The sequence below is a fragment of the Canis lupus genome, chromosome 16, assembly GCF_048164855.1.
Source record: "Canis lupus baileyi chromosome 16, mCanLup2.hap1, whole genome shotgun sequence".
Taxonomy (NCBI): Eukaryota; Metazoa; Chordata; class Mammalia; order Carnivora; family Canidae; genus Canis; species Canis lupus.
Genome location: NC_132853.1, coordinates 46,566,775 through 46,580,891, shown reverse-complemented (window position 1 = coordinate 46,580,891; position 14,117 = coordinate 46,566,775). Strand labels below are relative to the sequence as shown.

The 14,117-nt window shown below is 39.7% G+C and overlaps 1 protein-coding gene across 1 annotated transcript; it reads left to right on the top strand.

The window, feature by feature from the left end:
• The first annotated feature begins 189 nt into the window (after positions 1–189).
• Positions 190–13,027, top strand: APOH (apolipoprotein H). The gene is made up of 8 exons (XM_072781075.1): positions 190–340; positions 1,013–1,189; positions 2,458–2,554; positions 3,890–3,966; positions 6,395–6,583; positions 9,400–9,579; positions 11,199–11,396; positions 12,876–13,027. The coding sequence occupies exons 1-8, from the start codon at positions 277–279 to the stop codon at positions 12,929–12,931; spliced, it is 1,038 nt and encodes a 345-aa protein (XP_072637176.1). The 5' UTR covers positions 190–276; the 3' UTR covers positions 12,932–13,027.
• Positions 13,028–14,117: the final 1,090 nt, after the last annotated feature.

The window sequence follows — 14,117 nt, the reverse complement described above, 5'->3', positions numbered from 1 at the left end:
TCTATCAGGAGTGATAACGGGCAGTGTTGTGCTGTTAAAATAAATGCTATGAAGACGGAAACCATTTGCCAAAGATTTCACAACAGACCCACAGAAGTGAAAGTAAATGATTAAAAAATAAGTCTCAGGGTTCCTTTCAAATTGTGATATTTTACCTTCTATTGACAGAGATAAAAGGACACAGGAGAAGAGGTTAATGTTTAAGCACTTTTATATTTACATCCTTCTTTTTAGTAGAGGAAACCACTTTGGTAGTGCCCGTGTGTGTCATCCATAATGATTTCTCTGGGGCTCATCTTGTTCTCGAGTGTTCTCTGCCATGTTGCTACTGCAGGACGGAGTAAGTATTCTTTGCTTTTGCAAATATAATTAATATATCCAACCCCCTAGCACATGACAGGGATCAATAATGATAATTAAAATTCTCTCTAGTGCAGATGCTGGATACCGATTCTTCAATATTGTCATTACTTAAAGCTCCCTAAGATATTCAGCCAGTTGAAGCCTCGATGGATTGACCTATAAAACGGGGATAACTATAGTATCCTTCACAGGGTTGTTGAGGAGATTAGATGAGATATTGCATATGTGAAATATTTGACATAGAACTTGGCATAGTTACTTTTGGCAGCATTAAATAGTTTTTTTCATTTTTGTGCTGAAAAAATGAAAAGCTAAAAGTTCAACTTTTAGCTGAGCTTAAAAGTGAAAATATAGAGTTCTTTTTAAATTTTTATTTAAAATCAGTTAGTTAACATATAGTGTATTATTAGCTTCAGAGGTAGAGTTTAGTGATTCATCAGTTGCATGTAATACCCACTGCTCATTACATCACGTGCCCTCCTTAATGCCCATCACCCAGTTACTCCATATCCCCACCTTGCTCCCCTCCAGCAACCTTCGGTTTGTTTCCTAGGGTTAACAGTCTCTTATGGTGTGCCTCCCTCTCTGATTTCACCTTATTTTAGAAAAATATGGACTTCTTAATTAACCACTTTGTGCTTTATTTCAGCTTGTCCCAAACCAGATGATATACCATTTGCCACAGTTGTTCCATTAAAAACATTCTATGACCCAGGGGAGCAGATAGCGTACACCTGCCAGCCTGGCTATGTGTTCCGAGGTCTGATGAGACGGTTCACCTGCCCTCTGACAGGAGTTTGGCCCACGAACACTGTGAGGTGTATACGTAAGTCAGTGCCTTCTCTCACTCGCTTTCCCTCATTGGATTCTGGACACTTGGGGGATAACCTACTTTGTCATGCTGGGGGCACAGAGGGCCAGCAGAGGCACAGAGGGAAGAGCTGTGAAGAAACAAGAGGACCTGCGGGGATGTTCATGGGAGGAGAGACCAGAGGCAATGGGTGCTGTTTAGAGAGGAGGAGGTGAGCATAGCCCAGAAGTAGGAGAGTGAAGACCTGCCAGGGTACAGGAGAGAGAAACACTGCAGAGTTTAAAAAAAAAAAAAAAGATGTACAGATACTCCAAAATTTAGATACCAAAGAGACTCTTGACTAAGTAAAACACAAGGAATCATCATATCTTTGGATTTTGCCTCAAAATTAAAGCAGATCTAATATAATCATCACATTATAATACCTCATAATAGATGAATTATATATGATTATCTAATCATAATTTATAATAAGTTACAATAATTTATATATACACATATTAAAAACTTAAGTATAAATTTATTGCCATCACCTCATGGTAGATGGTGGCTTTTCTTTATTCCTCAGACCATGGTTCTGTGGTCCCATGCCCACATTACTTTTGGCAGTCAAATATAGAGCAATCAACCCAATAGAATTTCTGGCAATTTTATGTAGAAGTTAAACAGTAAAAATAACAATATGGATCTATATGACTCTGGTTATTTTGATCATATGAACATGACCTTTGTGAAAATCACATATTTCATAAAAGTGATTTTAGCATGCTTTTTGATTTAAAAAGGACTAAACACGATTTTTAATAAAAAATAGCTATAACATCATAAGAGAAAAGCTTTCTTTAAATTGGTCATAAGCCTAGAACACTAACAATTTCATGTTTTCAAGTTATTTTCCACGTGTGTATTTTTGCATCGTTGCAGAGAGTAGGTACCATTTTATATTTTTCTATTTCATCTGCATAGCATAAACATTAACTGTATCTCCATACTCTTCATAATTCATATTCATATTGGCTGCATGAGAGTTCAACTATTGATTTGCCATAATTAATCAGAACAATCACCTGATGTTAAACATTTAGCCTGTCCAATTTTTGTTATTAGAGATAACAGTGCAATGAGCCCCTTTGTGTATATATCATTTGACTAACTTTGATTTCTTTTCTTAGAATAATTAACAGTAGAGTTATTGAATCAAAAAATAGAAATGAGTTTATATGTTGTTGCTTTAATGAAAAATTCTATAAATTGAAATTCACCTTTCTATCTTTAAATTACAGCCAGAGTATGTCCTTTTGCTGGAATCTTAGAAAATGGAGCTGTACGCTATACAACTTTTGAATATCCCAACACAATCAGTTTTGCTTGTAACACTGGGTAAGGACGTCTAGCCAACAGATACAGAACATTCTGTGCCTTTAAGCTAAACATCAAGACATATTTTATTTTTAGCCTTCAGGCTGGACTTGCTGAATACAAATCAATTATAGTCCTGTTTTTAATCTATACCACAGTGGTATTGGGGTTAGGGAAACCATAACAACTCGTGAAATGTGAAGTTGCTACTGCATTAAAACTTTTTTCTCCCAATTAATTACTTATCTGAGGAGGTACACTGGAATGATTAAAACTGGATAATAATTCCTAATCATCTCTGGGACAAAGCTTGGCATGAAGGTTAAGATACTTTAGGAATTGGACTTGGGCTTTAGTTATGAACCTAATTTGATTGACTGACCTGGGAGTCTCCAGAAGGAGTTTTGCTTTTGTTTTTTTTTTAATTTATTCAAGACACAGAAAGAGAGAGAGAGAGAGAGAGGCAGAGACACAGGCAGAGGGAGAAGCAGGCTCCCTGCAGGAAGCCTGACACAGGACTCCATCCTGGATCTCCAGGATCACAACCTGGACTGAAGACGGTACTAAAGCACTGAGCCACCTGGGCTTCCCCTAGAAGGGAGTTCTTTGGTGAAGGTTGGCGTGTGGTGGTATAAAACATACTTCTGTTAATCCTCACACAATGCAGGACAGCATTCCCAGCAAGAAAGCATGTACAGCGGGTCATATATAGCTTATGTGCCTTATGAGCAAAGGCACTGCCAGTGACATTGTCAATAGCACGTCGTCTGTATCCTAGGGCAAAATTTCACTGAGACTTCTTGCTCGGAATTGGAAATTAAGAAATACTATGTGTTAAAGAGAATTGGACTCCTTTCATCTAAAACATCAATTAATTTGTGGGTCTGATGACAAAGTACCTTGAAACAATTCGCTTCGAGGAGACAGTGTTTTCAGTGGAAATATACTGCATTGTTTTTACCCATTTATGTCAGTAGACTGAATCGTTTCAGAAAATGGATAGCAGCCATGACTCAGTTTGATTCACTTTTGTGATCCTGAAGAAGAGACAGACGCTTCTTTGCTCCACATAAGAAGCTGTTAATTTGGCCTGCTGATTGGAAAAGAGGGATTTGGGGTTTTGGCTTCTATGCTCATAGCTATGGAAACTTCTCATTCTTCTGTGAGACCTCTGCAGCCCTGGGTTGGGAAATTTGATGAGCCTTAAATGAGTGCTGAGCAACTCAGGAAAACAGCATTACAAAATAGGGGGAAAGTCAGTAGCATTAATCTGAAGCAATGCTCAGTGGAGAAGACATTTGAAATGCCATCAATGGATTCTTTTACTGCTTGATGGGTTCCATTTTCCCTTTGCAGGTTTTATCTAAATGGAAGTAGCTCTGCTAAATGCACCGAGGAAGGAAAATGGAGTGTTGACCTTCCTGTCTGTACTCGTGAGTCTGGGGGAACCCAGTTATGGGGAGACTAATTGATTTGCCTGGGACTTTGCTGGTTTTGACACCTGTATGTTCCATACCCTGGAAATCCCTCAGTCCTGATTTCATTGGACAGTTGCTCACCTTTATGGGGAGTGTTCATTCTGATATCATCTCACCTTGGAAGATGCAACAACCCTTTTGGAATGACAGAAAGAAAGCATTTGACTTGTGAACACATTTGTATCCTTCACCTCGTGGAACCAGAGATATCTGGGTCTATTCATTTCATCACTCACAGTTCTTGGCAGGGGCTTGGATACATGTGGCATTGGTCAATCGCAGACTGCCATCATTTGACTAGAAGAACATCTAGTGAGATCAAACATCTTCCTCCCACTCTGGGACCTCATTCATTCATTTATACATTCAACCATTTGTGTTCCATAAACAGGTGTTGAGGACCTAATGTGTGCCATATCCTGTTCTCAGCACTGAGGCTACATGGCTCAGAAGACTTCAGTCTGCCCCCAGGAAGTATGTCTAGTGATGAGGGAGACAGGAAAGTAACCTTCACAGTGAGCTTGGACTCCATGTAAGGGCCTTGCCTCATAGGAGTGGGGTGGGATTGCCCCCCAAAACACTGCTGGTTTATCCAAGGGACACTCAGTCACAAAGTCAGAGTCAGCTCTGGGCATTGTTCATCTAGGGAGGGACGTTCTGATGTTCCCTAACTTGTGATTCATAGGAGTCCAGTACAATCATTGACCAGGAGCCCCCTGCATTACAATAATGGTTGTAGTTCTTTAACATTTCAGTGAGGCCTGTCCTAGCAAGAGCCAGTAACAAAGTAAAGCAATTTCAAATCAATGATAGTTTAAGAAAAGCTGAACTACCAAAAGTTTTTTTTAAGGGTAAATTAGAGTTCTTTTCTCAACACCAAAAATCACCATGATTCCTATTGTTTCCCTTGTAAGCAGATTTATATAAATTATGTAAAGTTACTTTTTCTTCTTGGTTACAAACAGAAAGTCTATTTTTCTTCAATCTCATCTAAGTGAGAACTTCTCATACTTTAACGTATGTATGACTCAACTGGGCATCTTGTTAAGATGCAGATTCTGATTCAAGTGTCTGTGGTGGGGTCTGAGCTTCTGCATTTCTTGTAAGCCTCCAGGCAATGCCCCTGCTGCTGGCTCACAGATCACACTTTGAGTAGCAAGGATCTAAATAATTCAAAAAAAAATTTTTTTTATGATAGTCACACAAAGAGAGAGAGAGAGAGAGAGAGAGAGAGAGGCAGAGACACAGGCAGAGGGAGAAGCAGGCTCCATGCACCAGGAGCCCAATGTGGGATTCGATCCCGGGTCTCCAGGATCACGCCCTGGGCCAAAGGCAGGCGCTAAACCCTGCGCCACCCAGGGATCCCTAAATAATTCAAATTAAATCACATTCTGGTCTGCACTGACTTCCTTTACATTGGTATAACTCTCCCTGGACTTATTGAAACCCCATATTAGTGAGTCCAGATGACAATCCCTACTATGCCTCCAGGTAAAGCTACTTATATAAGCTCCATACATACAGAGTGCAAAAGCAGGAGATATTCAATAGGAACAAATGTAAAACAGCAGTGGAACTGAGATGTCACAAACGACTTTGTACCAAGTGCTATCATCAGCAATTATTGCAGGATGGGGCAGCCCCGGTGGCTTAGCGGTTTAGCGCAACCTTCCGCCCAGGGCATGATCCTGGAGACCCGGGATTGAGTCCCACGTCAGGCTCCCTGCATGGAGCCTGCTTCTCTTTCTGCCTGTTTCTCTCTCTCTATCTCTCTCTCTCTGTCTCTAATAAAAAAATAAATAATCTTAAAAAAATTATTGCAGTATGGTTCTCCACCAATTCACTTCCAGAAACATCTTCCAAGTAGCATTTAGATCAAAGACTTAGGGGGATCCCTGGGTGGCGCAGCGGTTTGGCGCCTGCCTTTGGCCCAGGGCGTGATCCTGGAGACCCGGGATCGAATCCCACGTCGGGCTCCCGGTGCATGGAGCCTGCTTCTCCCTCTGCCTGTGTCTCTGCCTCTCTCTCTCTCTCTCTCTCTCTCTCTCTGTGACTATCATAAATAAATAAAAAAAAAAATTAAAAAAAAAAAAAGATCAAAGACTTAGGGAAACCTATGCATTGTGCCATTATAATAGGCAAATTAGTGGTAATGAAACTTAGATTCACTTCATTTTTCAGTCTTTGGACTGGTTCAGACATCTGATTTTCAAATCATATATTCTTGTGCAACTTCTACAATGGACTGTTTTTACCCTGGCATTTGATCAATTTTTGCATTTTCTCAAGTTAATCTGTTTTTGTTTTTTTTTTTTCCTTTCTGGAAAGAGTATCTTTAAAGGACTCAACTATTTCATAAGAGCAATCATTCTTTCTTTTCCAGGTGTAACCTGCCCTCCCCCATCCGTACCTAAGTTTGCAACACTTAGTGTTTTTAAGCCATTGGCTACAAACAACTCCCTCTATGGAAACAAGGCTGTCTTTGAATGTTTGCCACACTATGCTATGTTTGGAAATGATACAATTACCTGCACAGCACATGGAAATTGGACTACATTACCAGAATGCAGAGGTAGGTGTAACAAGACAAAACTATTACAATAGTATAGAATCCCATGTTTGAGAAGTATAGAAAATTCTATCATCGAGTGTTTCCAATGGCCTTGTTCAACAAATGTTTATTGGCATCTACCATGTGCCAGGCAGTGTGCTGGGTGTTGGGGATATCAGACGAATGAGACCTGGCTTCTGACCTCAGGACAATTAAATATAATGCAATGAACTGTTTGGAGCTGCTTGGAAGAGCTTCCTGGAAGAGGAGAATGGAGAATAAGGAAAAGGCATGGAAAATCAGGGAGATGTGAGAGAACAGGGTGTGTGCATGGACAGTCGAATATGGTGGTGAGGCTGGTAGAGAGAAGCCAGGATTAAACTGGGGAGTACCAGGAGATGAAGGTGAAAAACTGGGCTGTAGTCAGATTGTCACAAGCTTTTACTAGGAATCACAAGAATATTTGATTTAAAAAATTATGAAAATTCTTCTTCTTCTATTTATTTTTATTTTTTAGAAAAAGAGCATGCATGTGCTTGCAGAGAGGGGGAGGGGCAAAGAGAGAGGGGAAGAGAGAATCTCAAGCAGGCTCCAGGCCTAGCACAGAGCCTGACATGAGGGTCAGTCCTACAACCCTGAGATCATGACCTGAGCAGAAATCAAGAGTCAGATGCTTAACTCACTGAGCCACCCAGGCACCCCGTTCCTCTTTCAATTTCACCTATCTTCGTTATCTTTGAGTTTGTCAACTACACAACAAGTAGCAAAATTATAGGCTTTATCATGTACACAAGGAGTTATACTGAGGACTACTACTTTCTCCTAAGTAGATATTGCAGATATGTCTTGAATGATCCAAAGCATAAGTGCTTTTTAACATGGGGAAACTACCAATAATGATACAAAGCACCTCTGAGGGACTGAAACTCTGGGCCAGGCACTCGTCTCCTGCTGTATATGTGTCATCTCATTTAATTCTTTCAATCCTAAGCAATAGGTTCATTTTTTTTCTTTTTCAACCTTTCACCTAGATGGATCAACTGCCAAAATGTTGTGACTTTCTCTGTCTCTCTCTTTTTCCATAGACAGATGTTTTTTCTTCCTGAACCATTTGAAAATAAGCTGTACACATCATGACACTTACCCATAAATACTTCAGCATGAATGTCCTAAGAACAAGAACATTGTCACTGTAGACAAGACATTTAATGCATTTTGAATTATTAACAATAATGATTTAAATTATTATAATAATATAAACAATTAACAACATTAATTTCATGTGCAACCCCCCCCCACATTGACCTGAAAGTGTTCAGTTTTGTTTTACATGAAATCTCATCAAGTGTCACACATTTGGTTTAGTTTTATGTCTCCTTAGTCTCCTTTGGTTAAGAATGGCCCCTTCTGACTTTATAATTGTCTTTCCTTGGCATTTTTATTTTTATTTACCTATATCCTTTTTTGAGAAAGAGAGAGAGTGCGAGTGTGTACAAGGGGTGGAGAGGGAGAGGGAGAGGGAAAGGGAGAGAGAGAATGCCAAGCAGACTCCATGCCCAGCATGGAGCCCAATGGGGGGCTCAGTCTCTCAATCCTGAGATCACAACTTAAGCTGAAATCAAGCCAGATGCTTAGAGGCACCTGGGTGGTTCAGTCATTAAGCATCTGCCTTCAGCTCAGGTCATGATTCCAGGGTCCCTGCTCAGTGGGGAGCCTGCTTCTCCCTCTGCCTGCTGCTCCCCCTCCTTGTGCTCTCTCTCTCTCTCTCCCCGCCTCTCTCAAATAAATAAATAAATAAATAAATAAATAAATAAATAAATAAATAAAATATTTTAGAGAGAGAGAGAAAGAAAGAAAGAGAGATGCTTAATTGACTGAGCCACCCAGGTGCCCTTCCTTGATATTTTTAAAGAATATAGGCTTGTCTTCTAGCATATTCCATAATATGAATCTGGTTGATGATTTACTTGTGATTAGCTTCAAGTTAAATAATTTTGTTAAGAATCCATTCCATCACATCGGGAGGCACCACTGGTCTTGCTTCATTTGATCCCTTGGTCAGGTGGATTGTTAGATCTTCTTTTGGTAAAGGCATCTTTTCCTCTTTGAAATTAGTAAGCAAATGGTGGGTAATACTTTGAGATTGTGTGAATATCTACTCTAGCTGGCATTTTGACATCCTCTGAGGATCCTTGACTTAGTCATGACACTGGTGGTTGCAGACTGGTGACTTTTTATCTTTTCTTCTTTATTTATTAGCTTGCACGCTTCTATAGAAAAGAGCTTTTCTTTTCTTCCATGGACTATTTTTTAAATATTACTATAGACTCCTAGATTCAGGTGCCAGCTAGAAGCACCATGTTTCTCCATATTTCATTCTGGCTTCTTGTATAGACGGAAGACATTCATAAGAATTAGATTTAACATCTGAAATCCAATAATGGTGTGCTAGTGCGTGTGGAGGGAGTCTTTGTGTTTTAATTTCATGGTTTGTTGATTAAAAGAGACAGACTTTTTTCTTCTTTCAAACCTGCCATCTTAGACTGCATGGAGATGAAATTTGAAATAAATAATACCTTGTGATTGTATGAGAGCCCAAAGAACTTGGTAACTCACTGATTTACTTTCAAAGTATTGTTTCTTTTTAATATCCAGGGTCATGTGAGCATAAGATAAGGGGGACAGAATTGAACACCTAGGTCCCTAAAAATTGCATTCCAGCTACAGGAACACCCAGTGGCTCAATGGGAGTAATGGAAGCTGGAAAGTAAATATTTCACAACTATGGGAAAGTACTACCTTTTATACTAATATGTCTTATTGAATACACTTTTTAGAAGTAAAATGCCCATTCCCATCAAGACCAGACAATGGGTTTGTGAACTATCCTGCAAAACAAATCCTTTATTACAAGGATAAAGCCATGTATGGTTGCCATGATACGTATACCTTGGATGGCCCAGAAGTAGTGGAATGTAACAAATTTGGAAACTGGTCTGCACAACCAAGTTGTAAAGGTATGAAATATGGGTGAGATCATAACTCATCTCTGAATTTATCCAGTGGATTACCCTTACTTGCCATTTTCTTGTGCCAATCATTTTCTGCTCATTGTTTAGACTTGCTTCAGTTATTGAACTTCAGGACTCACATGTGCATGGGGAGCTTCATGCTTAGGAAGCTTGTTTGAGATGATACTGTAGAGGATAAACAGATCCTTTGTAAACATTGATGATATGGTGGAAGATTGTGTGGGTTTCCTATACTTGCCTTCCTGTGAGCATCCTTTTCTGCTTTCTTCTAGTCTAGACTCTTCTCATTATTGCAAAAAACAACCAGACATTCAAGCTTGTTCAAGGAAATGGGGGTTTGTCATAAATGGGCAACAAGTGATCATGTGGACATGGAAGATGAGGAAATGAAATGCAACTGGTCCTCCTGAGGATTGGAACTGAAAGTCAGGCCCTATTGCTACTCTTTCCATATCTCAGTGGCCTCATGGTCTCTCTCTCATCTCCGTGTTTCCCTGCTCATTCACTTCAAACCTGGCTTGACTCTACACTAGGACCTTTCAGCCAAAGGATTCATCACTAACTGGCATTTTTCCCTGGAAACACTGGTTCCTTTTGAGTTAGGTGTCTATCCTTGATCTGGGGTCATGCCTATGCAAGAGTATTAGCACTGTATTTCTGCTCAGGTTGCCATAGGGCTAGGCAGTCTAAGCAGAAAAAAAAATTAGGCACAGCAGGCAAAATGATGTATAATTAGTGTCTTAGGTTGGGGTCCCCTAGAAGCAGAGCCTAAGACAGGGATTCAAGTGCAGATGATTTATTCGGTGAGTGTCACAATTTCCCTGTACCCCAGAATCATCTGGAGGGCTTATTTAAACCCAGAGTTTCTGATTCAGTAGATCTGGTATAGGACCTGAGAATGTGCATTTCCACCAAGTTCCTGCTGCTGCTGCTGCTGCTGATTCAGGGACTAAGTTTTGAACAAATATGTGGTCTCAACAGGAGACTGGTTTCAGTTTCATCCCCTTGGGAGCTCTAGACATGAATTCTACTCCAGAATGGATCCCACCAAAGGGCATGGGGACCTGCCTCTTGTATCCTTTTATTAATCAGTCATTGGCTATGGGCTGCTCCCTTCCCTGACCCTCGTGTGGGGGCTGATTCGCTCCCAGAAGAAGTGGCTCCCTTATGGCTGAGGGCAACTTTTCAGAGAAAGGAACCTTTATGAGCTATTATCAGCCAATGCACACAGTGGCTGGTAGATGGCTACACTAGCTTAATAAATGGGATCTAAATGGGGCAGTGGAGGTTTGTATGAAATGGCAATATCTAGTAGAAATTCTTTTTCACTGACGCCTAAAATCTGATGCTTCTGCTTTGATCCTCATATGTCACTACTACAGGGGGGAGAAAAGGGCATCTTGGAAGCCATGATTAATGGTTCTATTGATAAAGAATTGCTATTAGCACTGACACTGACATTAGTAACTATGAACATACTTGGAGTCTTCTTGTCTTGAGCAGTTTGTTTCAGGTGTACTCATCTACTAATTCAAATACTATGTTGTCCTTAAGAAAGACTAAATGAACTCCTAAGTCTTGACTACAAATATTGTCTCTTTCAGCATCTTGTAAATTATCTGTTAAAAAAGCTACTGTGCTATACCAAGGAGAGAGAGTAAAGCTTCAAGAAAAATTTAAGGATGGAATGCTGCATGGTCAAAAAGTTTCTTTCTACTGCAAGAATAAGGAAAAGAAGTGTAGCTACACAGAAGATGCTGAGTGCATAGATGGCACCATTGAAATCCCCAAATGCTTCAAGGGTGAGTCTAACACTGGTACTTTTAGCTAGGACTTCCACTTGCCCCTCACCGTAATAAGTACTTTAGTTACATAATAAGAAGCCATATCAGTTTGGCCATTGGATTTTTTTTTTTTTTGAGAGAGAGTGAGAGGGAACGTGTGCAGGTGCATGAGGGGGGGAGAGGCAGAGGGGGAGGGAGAAGCAGATTCCCCGCTGAGCAGGGAGACTGGGATCATGACCTGAGCCCCTGGCTGCTGGGTTTTTTAAAAAGAGGCAGGGACCAAAGGAAAGAGCACGATGAAGCAATAAATGGATTCATTTTTTTTCACTTGCAATAGCATCTTCCTTTCCAATTCTCTTCCTTAAAACTCAGGATTGCAATTTTATTCAATGAATATTGAGATGAATTATGCCGTCCTGTATAATTTCAGGTTAAGCTCAAATAAAAATAAAAATATTTCATGGAATATTGAATAATAATAATATTTGCTGCCTCTTGGTCCCAAATTATAGAGAAGTCACCTCAATTACGAAGTAACTCATGGTGATGGTGATTGGTTTATAGATCTTCTAACATTTTTTTCCCTTCCTTCAGCAATTCCTAGAGTTTGAAAAGTACCCATTAGAGCAAAGTACTCATTAGAGCAAAATATTTTAAGGAATATGGGATCATATTTGTGTGAGATAAAGAAGCATACAATGATCAGCATTTAGAACTGCCGACTTTTTAAATTTGGGGGTTTAGGGTTTAAATATCCTTGTACTGTAAAGGAAGAATGAGCCAGAGGCTGAAGTACTATTGGCTCTTAGTTTAGAAGTGTTCCAAGAATGTGGACAGCTCTATATTGGGCAGGCAGATTAGAGAAGAGAGGGTTTTGAGAAGTGACCAGCTAGAGACAGTAGAGGGAATGATAACTAGTACTCATACCTACTTCATGGGTTTGATAATCGGAATGATCCAAGCCAGAGTAAGTGCTCAAACAATGATAGTTATTATAATCAGTAACAGTTAGAAATGCACTGGATAAATTGTTATTGTTCAAAATATAGCAGACACCTGGGCAGATGTTAAATATTGAAATCGACAGAGGACATGAAGTCTAGTACAAATCAGAATACAAAATATTAGGATAATAAAAAAAAAACAAGCAGAGTTTTGTTGATGTATTTCTTCAGGCTATTGTCTCTTACAATCTTTAGACAGATGCAGCACTGTTAGTGCATCAGTGAATAAATAAAAGCCTTATATAGTTTTTTTTTCCTTTTAATCTTGACTGTCAGAATTATATAGAACCTTTTATTTTCTCTCTTGGAAATGAGTGCCTTATCATTTCCCTGATGTTTTCTCCTAACACTTAAACCTCACAGTCAATGGTTTTATTCATATAATTAAATTTTCCCACACGTTTGTAAAATGTATTTGATTTGGCTTAGCTACTTAACAAATTTAAGAAATGATTGTTTCGCTTAGAATCTTTCTCTTTTCCTTCCCAAACAGAACACAGCTCTCTGGCTTTCTGGAAAACCGATGCATCAGATGTAAAGCCATGCTAAACTGGTTTTCAGATTCAGAATTAAAGGCCATACTGGAATCGGTGTCTGTCCAAGGAACATAAAGAAAGGTGGAAAAATAAAGTGACTGAAAACTTACCCGCTCTGTCACTGCAGTGTGGTAGCTTACTTTATGTTGTGTTATGTTATGTTAGCTGGTTAAGAAATCTGAACATTTGGAACATGGAAATTTTATGGCTGTGGAATGGAAAGAGTACACTTATTATCCAGGTAACTCAGTTCCCCTCTCCCTTGTTCTATTCTCAAATGCCTAAACCGACTGCAGTATTTTTCATAGAATGGTCCAGAGAACCATCATATGAGCCCTCAGCTCTGCCTAGCAGTCTTACCATATCTCTTCCATTTGTGCGCTCTCCTCCTCTCCAAGGTGGCTACTTCTCTTCTCAACCCTCCCCTAGCCACCTTCTTTCCCCTCACGCTTGCCAGATAATCATGCTCCTATTGCATCAAGAAAATAGAAAAGACCTTTTAAAATATGTTCCCATGGGGTACCCGGAAGGCTCAGTTGGTTAAATGGCTGACTCTCAATTTTGGCTCAGGTCATGATCTTAGGGTCCTGGATTCGAGCCCCATATTGGGCTCCATGCTCAGCAGGGGGAAGGGGGGTCTTGCTGGAGATGCTTTCTGTCCCTCTTTCTCCCTCTTCTTCTCCCCCACTCATGCACATACATGCACACACACACTCTCTCTAAATAAGTCTTTAAAATAAAATAAAATAAAATAAAATAAAATAAAATAAAATAAAATCATCTTCCTGTGACCAAATCTGTCAACTTACCAGTACCTGCACCAGGTTCTCTGCCCTTTGTCTTGCTGCAGTGGATAAACTCTGAGTTCCCATCTGGGGGCAAACTTTATGCACTGCATCCCATCTTGTCTCTCCTACTTAAGGATTTTCCCCCTGCCATGAATGATCTTCCATTTTAATTTTTTTTCTTTCTATTGGAATATTTCCATCAGTGTACAAATATTCAGTAATGCTATCCTTTACAAAAACCCTTCCTGTTGCCTGACATCTTTTTCCAGCCACTGCTCCATCTTTTCATTTCTTATTTTTATAAAAATACTGAAAAAAGCTGTTTCTCTTTGCCAGCTCCACAAATAGTACCTGCCACTTGAAATCTGTCTCCCCAAAGGTATTTTCTCACTGATGCTTTTTCATCAGGAT

Excerpts from the sequence above, each read along its gene's own strand:
- APOH (XM_072781075.1), top strand. The coding sequence starts at position 277 with ATGATTTCTCTGGGGCTCATCTTGTTCTCGAGTGTTCTCTGCCATGTT. Across the intron at positions 3,967-6,394 it reads TGACCTTCCTGTCTGTACTC|GTGTAACCTGCCCTCCCCCA; the intron begins GTGAGTCTGGGG and ends TTTCTTTTCCAG. Across the intron at positions 6,584-9,399 it reads TACATTACCAGAATGCAGAG|AAGTAAAATGCCCATTCCCA; the intron begins GTAGGTGTAACA and ends TACACTTTTTAG.